The sequence below is a fragment of the Myotis myotis genome, unplaced genomic scaffold (assembly GCF_014108235.1).
Source record: "Myotis myotis isolate mMyoMyo1 unplaced genomic scaffold, mMyoMyo1.p scaffold_m19_p_37, whole genome shotgun sequence".
NCBI classification, from domain to species: domain Eukaryota; kingdom Metazoa; phylum Chordata; class Mammalia; order Chiroptera; family Vespertilionidae; genus Myotis; species Myotis myotis.
This window is the reverse complement of record NW_023416343.1, coordinates 1,789,024-1,808,171: the sequence shown is the minus strand read 5'-3', so window position 1 is coordinate 1,808,171 and position 19,148 is coordinate 1,789,024. Positions and strand designations below refer to the sequence as shown.

Here is a 19,148-nt window from a genome sequence, read left to right as displayed (position 1 = left end):
GTCAAACATCTCGGTGTCCTGAGCGGCCCCGCAGGCGGGCAGGCTCCAAGTCTCCCGGGGCCTGGCAGACACGAGGGTCCAGCCCGGTCCCTTGTCCCACGGGCAGGGCTGCCCCTGCTTCGGGGCTGCCGGGGAGGCCTGGCATCTTGCTACTTGGGAACTCGTCCCCGGTCCAGCTTCCTCAGGGCTGGGCTGGGGGCTTCCCGGAGCCTGAGAAGTTCGCCTTGAGACACGTGCCCACACCGGGTACTTTAAAAAAAATATATGTTTTTATTGATTTTAGAGAGCGAGGAAGGGAGAGGGAGAGAGAGATGGAAACATCCACATGGATCAGCTGCCTCCTGTGTGCCCCCTGCTAGGGACCGAGCCCGCAACCCAGGCCTGTGCCCTGACCGGGAATCGAACCGTGACCTGGTTCACAGGTCGACGCTCACCACTGAGCCAGGCCGCCCGGGCGCCAAGACCCCGTGTTGTCTGTGCCCTGGGCCAAGGCCAGAGCCGGGCAGCACATCTCCAGAGAGAGACGTGTGATGGGCAAGCTGGATCGGTTTTTTTGTTATTTTCTTGCTAATTTTTATACGTCCTCTAAAGTCTCTATCACTGCGCGCGTGGGCGCGTCCGGCACGTGTTTTACACGCCCCCATTGCCGTCCCGAGCCCGCGTGCCTCCCGGGGAGGCTCTCCCAGGAAAAGGGCCCGGATCCCTCGGTTCAGCTCAAAAATGGCAGTGACTTCCGAGCTGGCAACTGACACTTGTTTCCTGCCACTGTTTACTCTTCAATAAAAAATGCATATTTACCATAGCAACCCCGGGATCACGTGGGCCGGCCTCCCGCTCCCCCCTGACACGGAATAGCTCCTTAAAGAAACACACACATGCTAAACAGGCCTGCTTTTCAGATGCAAAAATGTGTTCCTCACAAGGCAGGCCCCTTTCCCGGGATTTAATGCTAATAAACACGTCCTCTCTCCAGAAATCATTTGGGTCCCGCGTCTTAAATTTTAGGGCGTTCGTTCTGGAAATGAAGCTGAGATCCGTCTTGCGGGGGGGGAGGGGGGGCTTTTGTTTATCTTGACGGTTTGCCGATTATTTATGTCCATACCGCCCGCTCTCCGGATGGGTTTGCGTTTCACACGCACGTACAGAGATATATATGTTTCCCAAGCAGCGGCCCTTCGTGCCGTGTTGAAGGGAGTTTGGGGTGATTCTAACGACCCGCAGCTTCGTCTGTGATTAAAGATCCTCGAGGACTCGAAGCTCCGTCGGGGCCTGAATTGGTTTCCACTGTTCGGTTGGAGAAGTGCCTGGTCTGTGGGGTTTTGGAGGGACGGCTCGGAGCCAGGCTTTTCAGGAGAGCAGTGCCGTTGCTGTTCTGTAACCGCACAGCCGAGGGGTCCGGGCTGCCTGTGGCTACCTGAGCCAATGAAGCAGAGACGGGGTTGAGGCCTAGGTGAGCGTTTACCCCAATCCCGCTGGCAGCGAGGGAGAGCAGCCGGCCAGCCACAGACATCTGCTCTGCCTGCCCCCCATAAGCCAGTGCTTCTGTAGGGCAGGAGGACAAAGATTCCCTGGGGACGTAGGAATTACAGGCGTGGGAAGTGGGTGCGGGATAATCATTACAGGTTACAAGTCATGCTGGGGAGGGGGTGTGTGTCGCAGAGTCAGGCACCTCCAGGCGCCCCGGGACCAGGCCACAGGCTGAGGGTGGGCACCTCCAGGCGCCCCGGGACCAAGTCACAGGCAGAGGGCGGGCACCTCCAGGCGCCCCGGGACCAGGTCACAGGCAGAGGGCGGCACCTCCAGGCGCCCCGGGACCAGGTCACAGGCAGAGGGCGGGCACCTCCAGGTGCCCCGGGACCAGGTCACAGGCAGAGGGGTAGGGGCTGTAAAGGGCAGGGGCCTCCGGGGCGAGACTGTGTCAGCCACGAGGCTGTCAACCCTCCCATCACGACAGGCGGCTCTCGGGACGGGGAGGGACCGCGCTCCGACGGGAGCGCCAGGCCCAGCGCACAGCGCCCGGCAGGTGAGCAGGTGCCTCTGATCAGAACAGAACCGCCAGGCTCACCGAGCAGGGCTCCTGTTTCTTAGGGTTGTGATTAGTTCCCCATATTCCGCTTCTGCCCCTAGCAGTCCCACACCTTAGAGCTGGCGGGGACGGGGGGGGGGGGCGCCCTGAGGCCCCGGTCCCCACGCGGCGTCCATCCCTGCACAGCAGGCGTCCCTTTGGCCACGCTGGCGGCAGGGGCGGCTGTGACGGGAGCGCCTTCTGCGCCAGGGGCCGTGGGAAATGAAGGTGACTGTCCCGTGTTACGGATGAGGAAACCGAACCTCAGCGCAGCCGTGTCATTGGCTCAGGATTCCACCCCCCCAGACTTGGTTTCCCCTGAAGTCTTTGCTTAGTCTGTCATTTAAACCTTCCCGTCCAGCCTCAGCCAGGAAGGGGGATGAGGCCGAGCAGCTTTCAGGGAAGGGGCAGCGAGCAGACGGTGCCTAGAAGGTTCCCCTAGAAGGTTCCCGTAGCCTCGGCTCCGCAGAGCCTTCAGGGACTGCGCCCTGGTCTTCCCTGTGCCCGGCGACCACACGCCTGTGCGGTGGTGTCTGTGGGTGCCACAGCCTTGGGGACGGGCAGTGTGAGGTCGCCAGCCTGGGACTGGGTGCATCTTTTTTATTTTAATATTTTTATTGATTTCAGAGAGGAGGGGAGAGGGAGGGAGAGAGAAATATCAATGATGAGAGAGAATCATGGATCGGCTACCGCCTGCACGCCCCACTCTGGGGATGAGCCCGCAACCCAGGCATGTGCCCCGACTGGGAATTGAACCCGGGACCCTTCAGTCTGCAGGCTGACGCTCTATCCACTGAGCCAAAGCGGCCAGGGCTGGGTGCATCTTTAAAATTCCTTTCAGCCAGCCCGGCTGACGTGACTCAGGGGTTGAGCATCAACCTATGAACCAGGAGGTCATGGTTCAATTCCCCGTCAGGGCACAGACCGGGTTTCGGGCTCGATCTCCAGGAGGGGGCATGCAGGAGGCAGCCGGTCCCCGATTCTCTCTCATCTTGGATGTTTCTATCTCTCTCCCTCTCCCCTCCTCTCTGAAATCAATAAAAATCTATATTTAAAATTCCTTTCAGCCACACGCAGACCCATCTGAGAAAGTAGGCCGTACGTGACTCTGTTATGTTCAGTGGCTTTGGGGGGAACCTGATTGGGAAGTGAGGCAGGGCCCTCCGTGGCCAAGCGGCATTGTGACCCCACGTCGGAGGGGGAGGTCCCGGATGCCAGGCCCAGGCCTGTCCCTCCCCCGGCAGCCCGTCCCTGAGCCATTGCACAATTATCCGTCCCAGCAGCCGCGCGCCGCTTGCTGGTTTATGTAAAATGGGGCACGTGCCTCCCACGTAACCTCGAGTCGGCCCGGGCAGTGCGGACACGCGAGCCGGGAGGTAATTGCTTATCATGTATCTCTTTGTTCCCGACACTCTTATGAAAGAGTCTGTATTATGTATGGTGTGACCTTCAAATGTCAGGGATGTGTTGTGCAGTAAACTGTCAATATTTGTGGTTATAAGGCGCCCGATGACTTTTACAATAATTGGAGCGGCTGTATGAAAGGCCCGGATCACTCGCCCGGCTCCAGAGAGAGGCTCGGCCGGCGTCCATCGGGGACCTGCCTTCCGCCCGCGCTTAAATGAGGGAGGCGGTGAGGTGCTTAGGTGTCTTCTCTGTTTGAAAGAGAGCCCGGCAGAACCCCGCTCCCGGCGGGCCTGGTCCCCCCGCCCGCCTTCCCCTCACTCAGCTCACGGGTTCCCAGGGGAAAGCCGGCCCCACAGGTGTCGGCGACAGACCAAGTTCACTTTCAAAAGCTCCGTCCAGCGTCTCAGGGCCGCGGAGGGAGGAGGAGGAGTTCCTTGGAACAGGCAGGCGAGATTCACTCCGATCTCTCTCCCCCCCACCCCACCCTAAAGTGGGGGTGCTGTAAATTATCTTAAAAGGATCTTAAAAGCTATAGAGTATGGGGTTTTTTTAAGAAAATAAATTATGGAGAAATCTTAGGGCAAGTTATGCTTTATTTGGAAGTAGAGGCTTCTATAGTTGTTTTTTCTTTTACAGGAAGAAAAAAGTCCTTAATTTAAATTATGAAACAGGGAAGGCACCCCAGATATGTTGCAATAATTATGAGGGTGATCGGGGTGTGGCTTTGCTTAAGCATATCTGTCTCACTAGACTCTTTTGTTGGTGAATGTCTCTTCAGTGTCTCCTCGTGGCAGCCAGGCCTCGGCTTGGAGGGAAGAAGTGGGAGACTAAAGTGCCCCACAGCGCGCCCCGCCCCCTTCCCCCCGAGAAAGCTGGTCCGTGGCGCCGCCCCTCCCCCCCTTCCCCCCGAGAAAGCTGGTCCGTGGCCCCGCCCCTCCCCCCTTCCCCCCCAGAAAGCTGGTCCGTGGCCCCGCCCCTCCCCCCTCCCCCCCCAGAAAGCTGGTCCGTGGCCCCGCCCCTCCCCCCTCCCCCCCAGAAAGCTGGTCCGTGGCCCCGCCCCTCCCCCCTCCCCCCCAGAAAGCTGGTCCGTGGCCCCGCCCCTCCCCCCCTCCCCTCCCCCGCGAAAGCTGGTCCGTGGCCCCGCCCCTCCCCCCTTCCCCCCGAGAAAGCTGGTCCGTGGCCCCGCCCCTCCCCCCTTCCCCCGAGAAAGCTGGTCCATGGCCCCGCCCCTCCCTCCCTCCCCTGAGAAAGCTGGTCCGTGGCCCCGCCCCTCCCCCCCCAGAAAGCTGGTCCGTGGCCCCGCCCCTCCCCCCTCCCCCCGAGAAAGCTGGTCCGTGGCCCCGCCCCTCCCTCCCTCCCCCGAGAAAGCTGGTCCGTGGCCCCGCCCCTCCCTCCCTCCCCCCAGAAAGCTGGTCCGTGGCCCCGCCCCTCCCCCCTCCCCCCGAGAAAGCTGGTCCGTGGCCCCGCCCCTCCCTCCCTCCCTCCCCTCCCTCCCTCCCTCCCCCGAGAAAGCTGGTCCGTGGCCGTGCTGGTCACGCCTGTGCTTGTGGCTCCTTCCACCTGGACAGGAGGGACCGGAGACCCCTCCCCCCCCAGGCCTCCGCCTCCAGGAAGCCCCCCGGGCACGGGCACCCCGACCGCCTGCCCTCCCGCTGGCGTCACACCACAGGCCCTGGAGGTGCTGAGCACTGTGGGGAGTTCCTGGGGTTTTGCGGGTGCCTGGGGCCTTTCCTCCCAGGCTGATCTCAGCTTCCGACTTCCACTTGCTGGCCCACTCAGATTCTTGAATTTACTGGAAAAGTATGTACAGTTTTTTAAAAGTTTGGGTTGAGCACGTGTTCTGACCTGAGCGCCCACCACATGCCAGGGATGTGACCCACACAGCGGCGAAGGTCCCTGTTGTGCGGGGCTGGTGTCCGGGGCAGGCCGGGCGGGGAGCAGCCAGACCCTTTGGCCAGAGTGTGCAGGGAGGCGGCGGGTGCCAGGAAGGAGCAAAGCAGAGGGCGATGCCGAGAGCGGGGCGTGGGGAGCCGCCTGCAGGTGGCGGTGCTCAGGGACCCGCCGGGAGCAGGTGTCTTTGGAGAGTCCCCGGGGAGGGGCAGCCGGAGCCAAGCCCCAGGTTGGAACCAGCTCACGGGCCGTTTGGGTGTTTATAGCGTCATTCTAGGCCATTCACCATCTTCCCCTCAACATTACCCTGCTCGCCAGGCTGGTGGCTCCGTGCTGAGCGTCGACCTGTGACCCAGGAGGTCAGGGTTCCATTCCCGGTCAGGGCACAGGCCCGGGTTGCGGGCTTGATCCCCAGTGTGGGGCGTGCAGGAGGCAGTCCATCCTGGTTCTCTCTCATCACTGATGTGTCTATCTTTCTCTCCGTCTCCCTTCCTCTCTGAAGTCAATAAAAATACATTAAAGATAAATGAATAAGGAGGTAAAAATGAGCCTGCTCTGTTTGGGCAAACGTTTGATGAGCTCACCCCGATCCCGTGGCAGGGCCAGAACAAGTGGTTTCATGGGCCTTAAATGGCTCGCGGGCCAGACGTTCCCCACCCCTGGGGAGGTCCAAGGAGAAGAGAAGGTGGGTGCTGAGGACAGCAGGGGGCAGTGAGGTCAGAGCAGTAGGGGGGCCCTGTGGGTGGGGCTGAGGACCCTGAGAAGGATGGGGCCGTCCCTCCCCTGCTGGCTACCAGGCTTTTTCCCCGGAGGTGCCGCGCCCTGACCGCCCCCTCCAGCCTGCCCTCCTCGTCCAGCCGGGTCATGGTGGGCCTGCTCAGGCCATGGTCACCCCAGTGGTCTCTAGGGCGGGTTCCAGCCTGCACCCCTGATAAGCCAGAGGGGAGAGAGGGGGTGCAGAGCCCCAGGAGACCCGTCACACCCGGTGTCCCCACATCCTGCCTGCCATGTCTACAGTCCCCAAGCTGGGGCCTAGGAGTGCCACCCACAGCCGGTCCTGAGGGCCCTGGGAGACCGGGCACGCAGGGAGCACAGAAGATGTCGCCCACGGCAGGTTACAGAACACCAGAGGAGAGAGACCCATGGGTGGCCCCGTCGCCAGCAGGGTGCCACGCTCCCCCGACAGTCAGGAGAGGGCTCTGGGCTCCGTAAAACCAGGAACACATTTGGCCCGAAGCGCTTGATGTCGGAGCCCTTGTGTATGTTAAGGGAAATTTAATCCATGTGTTTCTGATTCATTTTCACTTAACTCATCAAAATGTTGCTTTAGAGAAGCTATTTGAGATCCCAGTATCTTACATGTTTTTTTTCTCCAAACTTTAGCCTTTTTATGACCTATTTCCCCAGTTCCCGAAATCCTATCTTGCCAAATGCAGAAATGCACAGTTTGAGTGTGGGTCAAAGGTGAAAAAAAGGCAGCGATAGGGACACCCCCTCTCCACCTCCACACCTGGACACACGGAAATGGGCTGGTGAGCTCCGGGGCGGCGGATGGGGGGGTGGCGTCCCCGTGATCCCAGCCCCATCCCCGGTCCTGAGACCCGAGGGCAGCTGGCTCTTGCCTTCCCCTAAGAGGACAAAAATATCTCTCTATTCAAACAAACACGTTGCCAATCCATATTCATGTTTAGCCTTTTTGCATGACTATATATGGCCATCATAAGCCAGGGAACTCTGAAGAAACAACAGACACCAAACCAGCACGGACCGAGGCCTGGATCTTCCCGAGTGAAGTAGAATTGTTCACAGGAATGTCACAGTTTCTCCGCAGACCACTCATTTAAATAACTTTAAAAAATAAAGGAACTCTCACCTAGGAATCTACCGCAGTAATCGTGGTTTCATTTGAGTCTATTCATGTTAGAGTTGTCAAAGCTAGGAAAGTGTTAAGCTTTTAAGAGGAGCTGTGCATTCTTTTGGACTTTCTCCAGAGAGTCATTTCTTCTCCCCTGAGAAGACTTTAAAGACTGCGATATGGGGGCAAAGAAATGAAGAAAGATGTAATTTTTTGGTGTCCTGCTCATCCCTTAGACTCCAAAAATAGTGTGTGTTTTTTCATGAATGAATTGAGATTCAGACTTCTGTGGTATTCTTTGCACAAGGCTCTTTGCAAATTGACAACTCATCTAGGAGAATGTATTTATTGTTATACTAGAAATTCCATAAAAATTAAAATACCATGGCTAGTTCGTGGTATACATGATAAATGAATGCTCAGGTATACAGACAGCTACCTTATCCAGGTGAGGCTGCTGAGAGAACTCTCCAGTCACTGTATGAACTTATCACCATCATCACCATCACCACCATCATCATTACCACCATCATCACCACCACCATCACCATCATCACCACCACCATCACCACCACCACCATCACCACCACCATCATCACCACCACCATCACCACCACCACCATCACCATCATCACCACCACCATCACCATCATCACCACCACCATCACCACCACCACCATCACCACCACCATCATCACCACCACCATCACCACCACCATCATCACCATCACCACCATCATCATTACCACCATCATCACCACCACCATCACCATCATCACCACCACCATCACCACCACCACCATCACCACCACCATCATCACCACCACCATCACCACCACCACCATCACCATCACCACCATCATCATTACCACCATCATCACCACCACCATCACCATCATCACCACCACCATCACCACCACCACCATCACCACCACCATCACCACCACCATCATCACCATCACCACCATCATCATTACCACCATCATCACCATCATCACCATCACCACCATCATCATTACCACCATCATCACCACCACCATCACCATCATCACCACCACCATCACCACCACCATCACCACCACCACCATCACCACCATCACCATCATCACCATCATTATAACCATCACCACCACCACCATCACCATCACCATTATTATCGTCATCACCATCACCATCAACACCATCATCATCGTCAATACCACCAACACCCTCCTTATAATTGTTTTGAAAGGAAATGTTTCCAAGTTGCACTTCTGGGCCCGGGGCGGGTAAGGAGGAAGGGAGAACTGAGAAGACAGGCCCGATGCAAAGGGGCTTGAAGCCTCTCTTTGTTCCGCTGTTTGCTCTCTGGCTCTGTTCTCCGAGTCACTCTGAATTGGCCGGGTAACCTGGACACTGGGCCTCTCTGCTCTTTTTCAGCAAACACTCCCAGCCTGTGGGAGCAGGGGAGAGCGTGCGGGGTTTCTGGTACCTGGTACAGCTCACCTGTCACCATTCACCTGCTCTAGGCTGGGACCCGGGAAGGGAGACCCCTGCAGCCCGTTCCCTCTGGAGTATGATGGTTGCGCCCATACCCGACTCCATTTCTGAGGACCGGATCCCATATTGCTTCGTGGGGTTGAGAAATGAATCAGGGTCCCAGCCCGGCTGGCGTGGCTCAGGGTTTGAGCATCGACCTATGAGCCAGGTTGTCACTGGTTCGATTCTTGGTCAGAGCACATGCCCAGTGGTGGGCTCCATCCCCAGTGCGGGGCGTGCACGGTCCCAGGGGTCTTCCCCAGCCATTTCCCCATCCAGGGAGGCCAGGAGAAGGAGGCGGCCTCCAGCCGCAGCCAGGCGGTCCCAGGATCACTCCAGGTCCAGACGAGCACGGAGGAGCAGGTGACAGGTCTGAGGCTGACCTCCATCCACACGTCCTCCTTCCGTCCCTGGAAAACCTAGGGAACGCATCTGCCTGGAGGAAGAAATAGATTGTGGAGGACAGTTCTCGGAAGGCTTGCCCCCCACAAGGTCTGACCGAGGACTGCAGCTGTGATATGTAAAGTGCTCCCTCCTTTCCACCGCCCGCTCCCTGGGGGGCGGGGCCATCGGACTGTCTGTAACCAGGACCCGGATTGCTTCCTGGCTGGGGGGGGGGCGGGGGGGGGGGCTCACAGGGGCGGCAGGCCGAGCCTCAGGCCTCCACCCGGTGTCCTGGGGAAGGACAGCCGTCAGCGCCTTCAGACGGGGGACGAGGCTTCAGGTGTCGGCCTCTGAGCGAACCCCGGGGGCTCGAGGTCCCCGCACAAGGCCCAGCCGAGCGTCCTCAGCCATCCTGTCCCTGCGCTTGGCTCGCGGCCCCTCCGGACACTTCCCGGGACCACCCACCGTCCCCTTCATCGTTGCTCAGAGTTTGTTTTTCCACTTGGATTTAGTCTCAGAGTAAACGCCACGGGCCTTCTGGCCCTCCAAAAAAAAAAAATTCCATTTCTGTGTAAAGTGAAAATTAGATTCTTAAATCTGCAAAGAAAGCTGTTTATCTTAGAAATGTATTCTCTTTATTGGGCCACACATGTCCACGACGGAGAGATGAAAGGCAGCTGAGCCAGGCCATCGCTCCGCGTGACGACAGTCAGGCGCCCACTCCCTGCTCCCCCCCCCCCCCCCCACACACACACACGAACGCTCCAGGCTGCGGCCTTATCTGTGCTCATCGCTGAGGTGCCCGGGCAGGGGCAGCCGGAGCCGCCGTGGACCGTCCCCCGCCGCTCGGCTCTGCTCCGTCCAGTCCCCTCCTTTCTGCCTGACTGTCCGACGGCCCCGCTGCCGTGTCACTAAGGGCTTGTTGGAGGGAGACTTGGGGGCTGTGCCCACGTGCAGATCACGGAACACGAGGACCCGCAGGAACAGGGCGGCAAACGTCCACGCCTGCCCCGCGGGCCTGGCTCCGTGGTTGAGCACTGACCTATGAACCTCCAGGTCACGGTTCGATTCCTAGTCAGGGCATGTGCCCGGGTTATGGGCTCCATCCCCAGTGGGGGGCGTGCAGGAGGCAGCCGATCCATGATTCTCCCTCATCATTGATGTTTCTCTCTCTCTCTCTTTCTCTCTCTCTCTCTCTCTCCCTCTCCCTTCCTCTCTGAAATCAATGAAAATATTTTTTAAAAGAAAAGGGCCCAGGCTCCTGTTCCCGGTCGGGGGCATGCACCTGGCTTGCAGGTTTGATCTGGGCCCCAGTCGGGGCTGGTGCGGGAGGCAGCCCGTCCACGTGTCTCTCCCACGGATGTGTCTCCCTCTCTCTCCCCTCCCTCCCTGCTCCCCTCCTTCCCACTCTCTCTGAAAAGCAATGGGAGGCATATCCTAGGTGAGGACGAAGGAGGTGAGAAGCCCACAGCCTCCCGGCACCTAGTGCTGCTGGTGATTCGAGCTGAGAGCTGCCGGCCGCCTGGCGGAAGCAGGGCCCTCGGGTGGCCCAGCCCGGCCGGGCGTCTCACTGGTGGTTTGCGCTGACCTCACGGTCCCAGCGCGTCTGAGGCCGAGCGAGGCTGGGAGGCCAGTGCCGGTGCTGAGGGTTGGGGCTGGCGGGCGGGCGGGCGGCAGGAGCGGGCATTGCAGCTGTTTAAACCCAGCGGGGTGACTTGGTCGGACGTCTGGCCATCGTTCTCCTGGGCTCTTGGACACGGGCGCCGTAGGACAGAGGTGGCCCCTGGCACGGGTTAGCCGTGGCACCGCTCACGCTCTGGTGCCCGTGTGCCCTCGTCCGTGGCCATCGTCGGTAGCCTTTGCACGTGCGTGTGGACGACCCCACACCTGGTGCTGGGCGGGGCGAGTTGCACGTGTGGCGGATCATCAGGAAAAGGGTGCCGGACCACCAGGCCCTGAGAACAGCTCCCCGGCGGGTAGGGGGGTCGGGAGCGCAGGGAGGGCTTGAGCCCTCGGAGGACTTTCGGGGTGACTCGTCGCGGGCAGTCTGAGCGCAGAAACGGGGCTCCGAGCCGGAGCGTCTCCACGGAGCCTTGACCACGCGTCCGACTCAGAGCCAGGGCGCCCGCCTGCGTCCGCCACGGCCTGTGGGTCCGCGGAAGCCCCGCCGCGTGGCGCTGCGGAGGGAAGCGATTCGCGTTTCCATCGCTCGCGTGGAGCCGGTCTCATGTGTGCCGCTCTCACAGAGCCCAGGCCTGTCGTCACCCCAGAGGGTCCCCTTGTTCTCACAGGGGGTCCAGGTGAGGCCCCGAGGTGGGAGGAGGCTGAGCCAGCGAGGACCCCGCCAGCCTCGGAGCCTGAGGGCCTCGGGGTCTGTGAGGGGGTCCGCGCAGCCCCCCAGTTCTCCTCCAACACAGCTCCCAGCTCCCGCCCCGCCGCGTCCCCCAGATGCCCGACGTTCCCACCGTCTCATGTCCCCTGTGCCCCATCCTTTCCGCGCAGAAGGGGCCGGGCGTGTATTTCACTCCGTCTTCTAGCGGGTTGGGCTCCACAGTGAACGGCAGCGGAGGGACGTGGTGCCGATGCGTTGCAGGCGGGTTCTCGGGCTCCGTGCTCCACGGTGACGGAGTTCCAGCCAGGCCTGCACGTGCCTGTGGATGCGTCTGCGTGCATCGCGGGCGGATCGCGGAACTGCGTTTCCAGACTTTTCCTTGTCCCTCCCGCGAGGTCACAGCAGCCACAGGCGGGAGCCTGCAAGGGCGAGAGGACCTTCTGGGATCGTTTCCTCCCGTCCCCTGCGTAGCCCTGGCCTGCACGCCTTTGGGACTCGGCAGACACGCTTCCCACATTTCATTTGTCGCTTCATACGAGGCCAGTGCGGCCTCAGTCCCGTGGCAGGCTCTGCCGCGCGTCCCTCTTATAAATTCATCAGATCCAACCAGACACCGCCATTTCTAAACTTTTGGGGGGAAAACTATATTTAATAGGAGCTAAGCAAGAGGAGAAATCCGACCAGCTGCTGACACAGCTGTTTCTGTTCTTGTTTAATTCAGTTCGATATAAAGGTACCATATGCTGCTTAAGACGATGATAGGAAAGATGAAATAATTTTGGAGAATAACAAGGAAATACATGAATTGTCAGCATTCTGTCAGATTGAAAGAACGAGACAGACAGGTGTGGTATCGACATGTTTGACTTTGTGTGGCGCGAGCAGTTTGGGTGCGAACAACTTTTGACGGGCGCTGAAGTGACGTGCCAACGTTTCCCCCGCTGCAGACCTCGGCGAGGAGGCGGGGAGAGCGGCCGGCGTGCAGCCACCCGCGCTGCTGCGGGACCGGAGCCTGGGCTCGGCCATGAAGGACTGTCCGTACTGCGGGAAGACCTTCCGCACGTCGCACCACCTGAAGGTGCACCTGAGGATACACACAGGTGAGCGCTCGGGGGGCCGCCCCGTCCCGGGTCACGGGTGCCGGAGTCACTCACAGTCACGGTCCCCCGCAAGCCCGTCCACACCCTGCTGTGTGCGTGGAACTGACCCCGAGGCCCTGGGCCCGGACTTCACTCTCCCTCCCCGTCCCGAGCGACCCCCAGGTCGCTGTCCAGGCCCGGAGTGACCTGGACACTTGGCTGGTGGCCTCCTTCTGCTGCATCGAGGCCCGTCCGAACCTCGTCTGACCGGCGGCCTTCCGGGTGCAGGATGGCAGGGCTCTAGAGGTGCACTTTGCTCCCAGGGGTAGCTGGGTCCCCCGAGGCTGTGCTGGTGGGTGTGGGGGTCATCGGGCTGCCAGGACATGGGGACAGCTCCCCAGGCGCCCACCACGGGGCTGTCACAGGAGGGGAGATCTGGCCCCGTGTCCCGGGACCCTGTCCTTTCATTAGATGTGGACGTGGGCCCTGGGACGGGTTCACCGGTGGCTGTGCCTCACCCGGTGGCCTCGGCCCCCCGGGGACCATGGGACAGGAGAGAGCAACAGCTTTTGGGGTCAAACTCTCTTATGTATGAAAGGGGACGTCGCAGCTCCCCTGGCGTTGCCCACCGGGGCTCCGGCCCGAACCTGGGGTGGGCCAGACAGGCGACAGCGGCGGCGGGAGGCTGGGTCTCCTGAGAACAAGGATCGATGGCTCTTAAACAGGTGTGGCTCCCGCTTGCGGCTCCCGCTGCCCCTTCCGGCCAGCGCCTCCCTCGGGCGCCCCTCGCTCCTCCGTCCTGCTCCGTCCTGCTTTTCTGCGAGTTGCTTGGACGTTGCCAACAGGAAAGAAAAATCTATCCGCGCTATGGACACCTCCATTTTCTTTGATTTTTCTCCTGACGCTTTATCTGTCGGAGTCTGAGCTGCTCCAGAGGGTGGACAAATATGCCATCCATTTTCAGAAATAATTGTGGTCTGTTTCCCGGGGAATCAATAAAGCTCAGAGCCCGGCAGGATGCTCAGCGGCGCGGGCCTCGGAGCAGCGGCCGTGAACGCCAAGCGCCTTCACCCGGGCCCTCACCTGCTGCCCCCAAATCTCCCTGCACTTCCTGCAGAACTGGGGGCCGTGGAGCGTGGCCCCTGGGACGTCCCCTCACAGGGAACCCTCCCAGGCTAAGAGGGAGCTTCCGAAACCACAGCCCGACTCCTCCGAGGCCTGGCGCCTGGGACCTGGCCCAGCGGGCACCGTGGCTCCGTCCTCGGCTCCCTCCCACCCCTCCCCGTCCTCCTGTCTGTCCCTCCAGTGCAGGGGCCTGGCTCCCGCTGCAGGACGTCCGTGCCCACAGGCCCTCCGCCTGGAATGATCTCCTCCCGGAGGCCACTGTGACCTCAGAGAGACCGGCCCCGACTCCCTGTCCGAAACACCCCTCAGGCCCCCGCGTCCTTTTCTTCCTGGACTCTCGCTTCCCGCGAGGACCCTGTGCAGCGCAGTTGTTTGTAGAACGTGAGGCTGGCGACGGCGTTCATCCGTCCAGTGACTGTGATTTCTTGGTCCCCAGGGGCCGCCCGCGCACCTGCCGCACAGCGGGTGCCCAGCGCCTGGCGGTCCCCGAGTGACCCTCCTCCTCCTCCTGCAGCCCCTGCCTGGCTTGGGGCTGCCCACCGAGAGGACGGGCTGCGGGGACCCCGGTCAGATGGGAGAGGCGGGCTGAGCCCCCGCACTGTCTCGGGAACCACGCGTGGCAGCCGGCTGCGGTGCGGGACTCCGGTTGCGGACGGCAGACCTGCCCAGGAGCACGGGAGGGCCTGGCCCCGCCTGCAGGTCTCTGCACCCTCGGTGACAGTTCCCCGCTCAGACCCCGGCCTCCCCACATCACCCGGGGAGCGCCTTCCTCCTCGAGGAGCTGGGTCCCCGAGGCTGTGCGGTGGGTGGGGACCCCCATCCTGCCAGGACAGGGGCACAGGCCCCCAGGGACTGTGGGGCAGGAGAGAAATGGTCAGGGCCTCCCCACCAGGAGCCTGCTGACCCGTGGGCCCGACCCCCTCCGCTGGCCGCGGGTAAGAGATGCTCCCAGAACATTCCGGGGAAGAGGAGCCAGGCCGCCGGAGGCCTTCGGACCTGGGCGGAAGCAGGTGGATGCTGCTTTTGACGTTTTAACGTCAAAAGCGCTTGAGAAACACGGTTTTCCCAAACTTCTGTTTTTCCCCCTCACAAACTTCTTCTGAAACGTATGACTCATAGTCCTGGAGACGCGAGGAGACCGGGCCGTGGGCAGAGGCCTTCTGGGAAGCGCCCAGAAGAAGGAAGAAAGTGAAAGACGCCCTGGAAACGCCCCCCCGCGGACCGCCCCCCCCCCCCAGCAGCATGTGCCGAGTGTAAAAGGCAGGATTGTATCCAGATAAAGATCAATTTCCTTTTTATCAGAGAACAAAGAAGGTGGGGAACGCTCGCACGCGTGCGCAGGAGCCGAGCAGGCAGTGGTCCGTGTGCGCTTCGGCACACCCGCGATGGGCGCCGGCGGGTGAGCGCGCAGGCGACAGGAGGCGCCCAATCGAAACGAAGCGATGCATCTGCACCGAGCCCAGGGCCCAGAGCAGGGTGTCCCCGGCCCCTCCCCACTTCTGTGTTTGGAGGCGACGTCGCCCAGGACAGGAGTCTGTGAGGCACGACACACGTGTCCCCCGTGCTCCTCCCGTCGGCGCCCGCAGGAGCACAGGAGACATTCCCGGTGTCACCGACGTGCTGTCCTCGGGTGGGACGGGAGGTGGCCCAGTGAGAACCTGGGTGGGAAGACATGTGGGCGGAGGGGATCCCTCCCGCGTCCTCCCTCCCTGAGTCAGCGACTGCCCGTCCCCCCCCCCCCCCCCCTTCCTTAGGCAGGGGAATGGGGCTGCACCGCAGCTCGGCTGTGTCCCCAACACCCGCACGGCTCCCTGCGTGGAGGGAGCTCCCAGGGACCCTCAGGTCCGGGAGGCCCCCCACTGGCTCTGCGGTACACCCCGGGGAGCCCGCGCTCCTCTCCTGTTCGACACGCCCCCTGGGCTGATGAGAGTCGATCTCCAGAGGGAGAGAGCGTGTGTCGGGCTTAGGGGGCCCCGCCACCTGCGTGATTATGAAAAAAAGGGAAAAAAATGCCCACTTGCCCCAAAGGAGAGGATTCTTTTGTTCCCTTTTGTCCTGAGTTAAAATTTCCTGGCGTCCGTAGGTCCCCACGCGGAACGGAGGGCCGTTCTCTCCCCCACAGCCCCCCGCCCCCGTCTTCTCTCCCTGCCTTCAGGGCATCCCAAACTTTTGTGGGAAAATAATTGGCTGGATTTAAACTTCCTCAGAGCGGCAGGGTCACGTGGCGGCGGCGGGGGTGGGGGACTTTCCCAGCAAACACCAGGCGGGGAAGCAGCCATCAGCGGAACTCGCCGCGGGTCCGAGGCGGGAGCCGGCGCGTGTACCGCGGGCGCGGCTAATGAACGCGGCAGCGGCGATATTTCATCAGACAAATTAATGCTCACGTGTAATGGGGAAGTTGCCTAATGAATCTCGGCTCCAGCGACAGCAATTAGAGACACAGATTGTCCCCTTCTGGACAAGCCACTGTTTAGCGCGCGGCAGCTGTGTGCGAAGTCTCCAGGTTTACAGCGTGGAGAAGCTGCGGGGGAATTAGCGCACGATTTATATTTATGGACTGGAGCTGCCCCGGAAGGCGCCGCCGCATTTGTCTCTCCCGGTGTGAACCGAGTAAAGACGGGGAGGAAGGCTGAGTAAATAGCGAGGAGACCCTGCCGCCGACGCGGGAACCGACCGTCCGCACCTCCACGTCAAACCCAAAGCCCTTCGCGAGAGCTGGCGAAACGAACAAGAAACAGCAAGGACACGTCGGAGGCGGAGGCGCGAGGCCCTTCTTAAAGGCCTGAGAAAGGGGTGTCCGCGGAGACCCATAAGGACCCACTTGTGATTTTGGGAACTTGCTCCTCTGGCTTATCCAGTGCAACGTGGAGGCTCAGAACGATGAAAGCTATGGCCGTGCGAAAATAGGTTCGGTGGCCCCGCCAGCGTGGCTCCGCGGCTGAACGTCCACCTAGGAACCAGGAGGTCACAGTTCGATTTCGGTCAAGGGCACATGCCCGGGGCTGTCTGTGGGCTCCATCCCCAGTGTGGGGCGTGCAGGAGGCAGCTGATCCAATATTCTCTCTCCTCGTTGATGTTTCTATCTCTCCTCCTCTCCTTTCCTCTCTGAAATCAATAAAAATATATTTAAAAAGATAAAGAAAATAGGTGGGATGAACGAATGGAACCAGGTGGCCATAGACAGGGCGTCCCCCCAGAATGTACGCAGACTTCAACAACTGCTGGCTCCGTCTTGGAAATGAAATGTATTTGGATGAACACTGCCTTTACAATGATTCTAAGTGCGCGGCTACATTGGGGGGGGGCACCCCATATTTCTGTAGTTTCTTCTGCAGTTGCCTGAGGACGTACTGATGCTCCCCCAAAGTGGAGTGTGCAGCTCGTCGCCACGGCAGCAGGAGCTGGTTTCACTGTACCATGGTTCCAGTGATTTCTTTCCCGTTTTATGGAAGTTGTGGGGGTGACCCTGGCTAACAGCAGTACGCAGGTTTCAGGTGCACGATCCCACATCACGCACCCGCACCATCACCAGGGGTGGGGACCTTGTTTCTGTCCAGGGCCGTTTGCACATTTACAACATCAGTCACAAGGCACATGGGGTTATCAGCGTAAACATCCCCCTGCTCCGTTTGGTCAAACACCGAGTGAGCTCACCCCCCAGGCCTTGGCAGGGCCGGCCCCACGATTCCGAGGGCCTCCCACAGCCCGCGGGCCGGACGTTCCCCACCCCTGCGTCAGTGCATTGAGGCGAGGAGCTGCCGACGGCTTTCTGCTATGCCGACTCTCTTTCCTAGAAAGGCGGCGTCTGGGCCCACTCTCACCCCGTGAAAGGCTGGAGAGGTTTCCCCGGGGAAGGCCACCGGTGCCCTGACCGGCTTCGATGGGGAGGCACTGGCTCGGCACTGGCCCCCTTCCCCAGGCGCAGGCTGTGTAAGAGCCGCCGGGGCCGGGCCAGCCTGTGGAGGAGGCTCCGTGGCCCCTCACGTTGGGGGACGTGTGTAAGCAGGTGCCAGCATTGAAAACCAGGGCGCTGCACATAGGAAACGGGTGTGGCTTTGCCTAGAGCGTTGGCGGTCGCCGTGTCCACGGCTGGTTGGACTTGAGTGACGGCCGCCCTGCGGGAGAGGCGTGGGGTCTGCCCGCTGTTTCCCGCAACCCGAGGTGAGCCTGGCTGGGAAGGCCCCCCTGAGTGGGGGGCTCCCACACCAGGTGGATGCAGAGACAGCATCCCAGACAGCACGGTCCCAGACGCCCCGAGAAGCTCAGGGTAGCCTGAGCGGTCCCCCCAGTGGGTTTGGACTCATTTAAGTCCTAAGTGGCCAGTCATCAGCTGGATGGCGCTGCTGGCCGGGTCTGGGCGGCCGGTGCCACGAGGCTGCACAGGGAACACCTTTCCAAGTCTCGGGCAGAGCCTGCTGGGCGGGGGAGGGACTGGGCGGCCACTGGCTTGCTCCTGGGCAGACGCCCGAGGCGTTGGCACCAGCCCCGTGTCAGGCTGAAGCGAGTGGCCAGGTGGGTGGCGCGGACTGGGCAGCAGCTCTCAGCACAGGTGGGCTCGCATTTGTCCGTTGGCCAAATGGAAGAGGTGTGTGTGTGCGCACGTGTGTGTCTCTGTGTTACACGATGTGTGTTATATGATGTGCGTGTGTTGTATAATGTGATGTGTGTTCGTGTGTGTGTTATATGATGTGCGTGATGTATGTTTTGTGTGTGCATATGCATGTGTGTGTGATGTACGGAGTGTGTGTGGTGTATGATGTTTGTGCATGAGGGTGTGAATATCGCTTGCATGCATGAGCCTATGACATGTCTCCTCTATGACATATCCTCACGAAGGCCGTGAGGATAAAGGCCTCATCTCTGGTTCTTCATTCAGCTCCCCGTCCAACTTGGGAGACCGGACGTGCTCATTCACCGGTCACTCCATGTGTGTGAATGACTCTGCACCTTTTTGGTGAGCCTGGGCCCCCACGGGACTGAGGCGGGAAGTGGAGGCGGCGCCAAAGCGTCAGAGGGTGCGTCGTCCTCCCGGTCCTCGGCCGGTTCCAGCCAGAGCCCCAGGACCTTCCCACGCGGATACCCTCCTAGACCCACAGGCGTCTCGAGCTGCCCGGGAGCCCCGCAGCCGCTGAGCGGGGGACACATGGCAGCGCGCGGACCAGGCCGGCACTGGGTCTGGGGGTGACGGGGAGCCCCCTGCCCGGAACCGGGCGGCCGGTCCTCTTGGCTGCCAAGTCCTCCCCTCAGCAGCTGTGTCACCCTAAAGCCCACGCCTGGAGGACGGGGGTTGGCATCGGCCCAGCCCAGCAGGCACCAGTGGCCTCGTGCACCGAGTCCCTCAGAGAGATCGTGTGGGCGTGGATGGGGTCCCTGCGGGAGCAGCTCACAGGATGGTCACACCACCTTCCCTGCAGAGCGCCCATCCATCCCCGAGTCTGGGAGAGACCTGGGCGCGCTCAGGAGCCCTGGGCTGCGTTTACACCCGCGTGTGCG

The 19,148-nt window shown here is 60.9% G+C and overlaps 1 protein-coding gene across 2 annotated transcripts in view; it reads left to right on the top strand.

The window, feature by feature from the left end:
* The window catches only part of ZNF536 (zinc finger protein 536), a 196,228-nt gene that overhangs the window by 84,119 nt on the left and 92,961 nt on the right, over positions 1 to 19,148 (top strand). For both annotated transcript variants that reach the window (XM_036303531.1, XM_036303532.1), the window contains exon 3: positions 12,399 to 12,551. In XM_036303531.1, the coding sequence (XP_036159424.1) occupies positions 12,399 to 12,551 (153 nt within the window). The remainder of the gene's footprint in view (positions 1 to 12,398; positions 12,552 to 19,148) is intronic.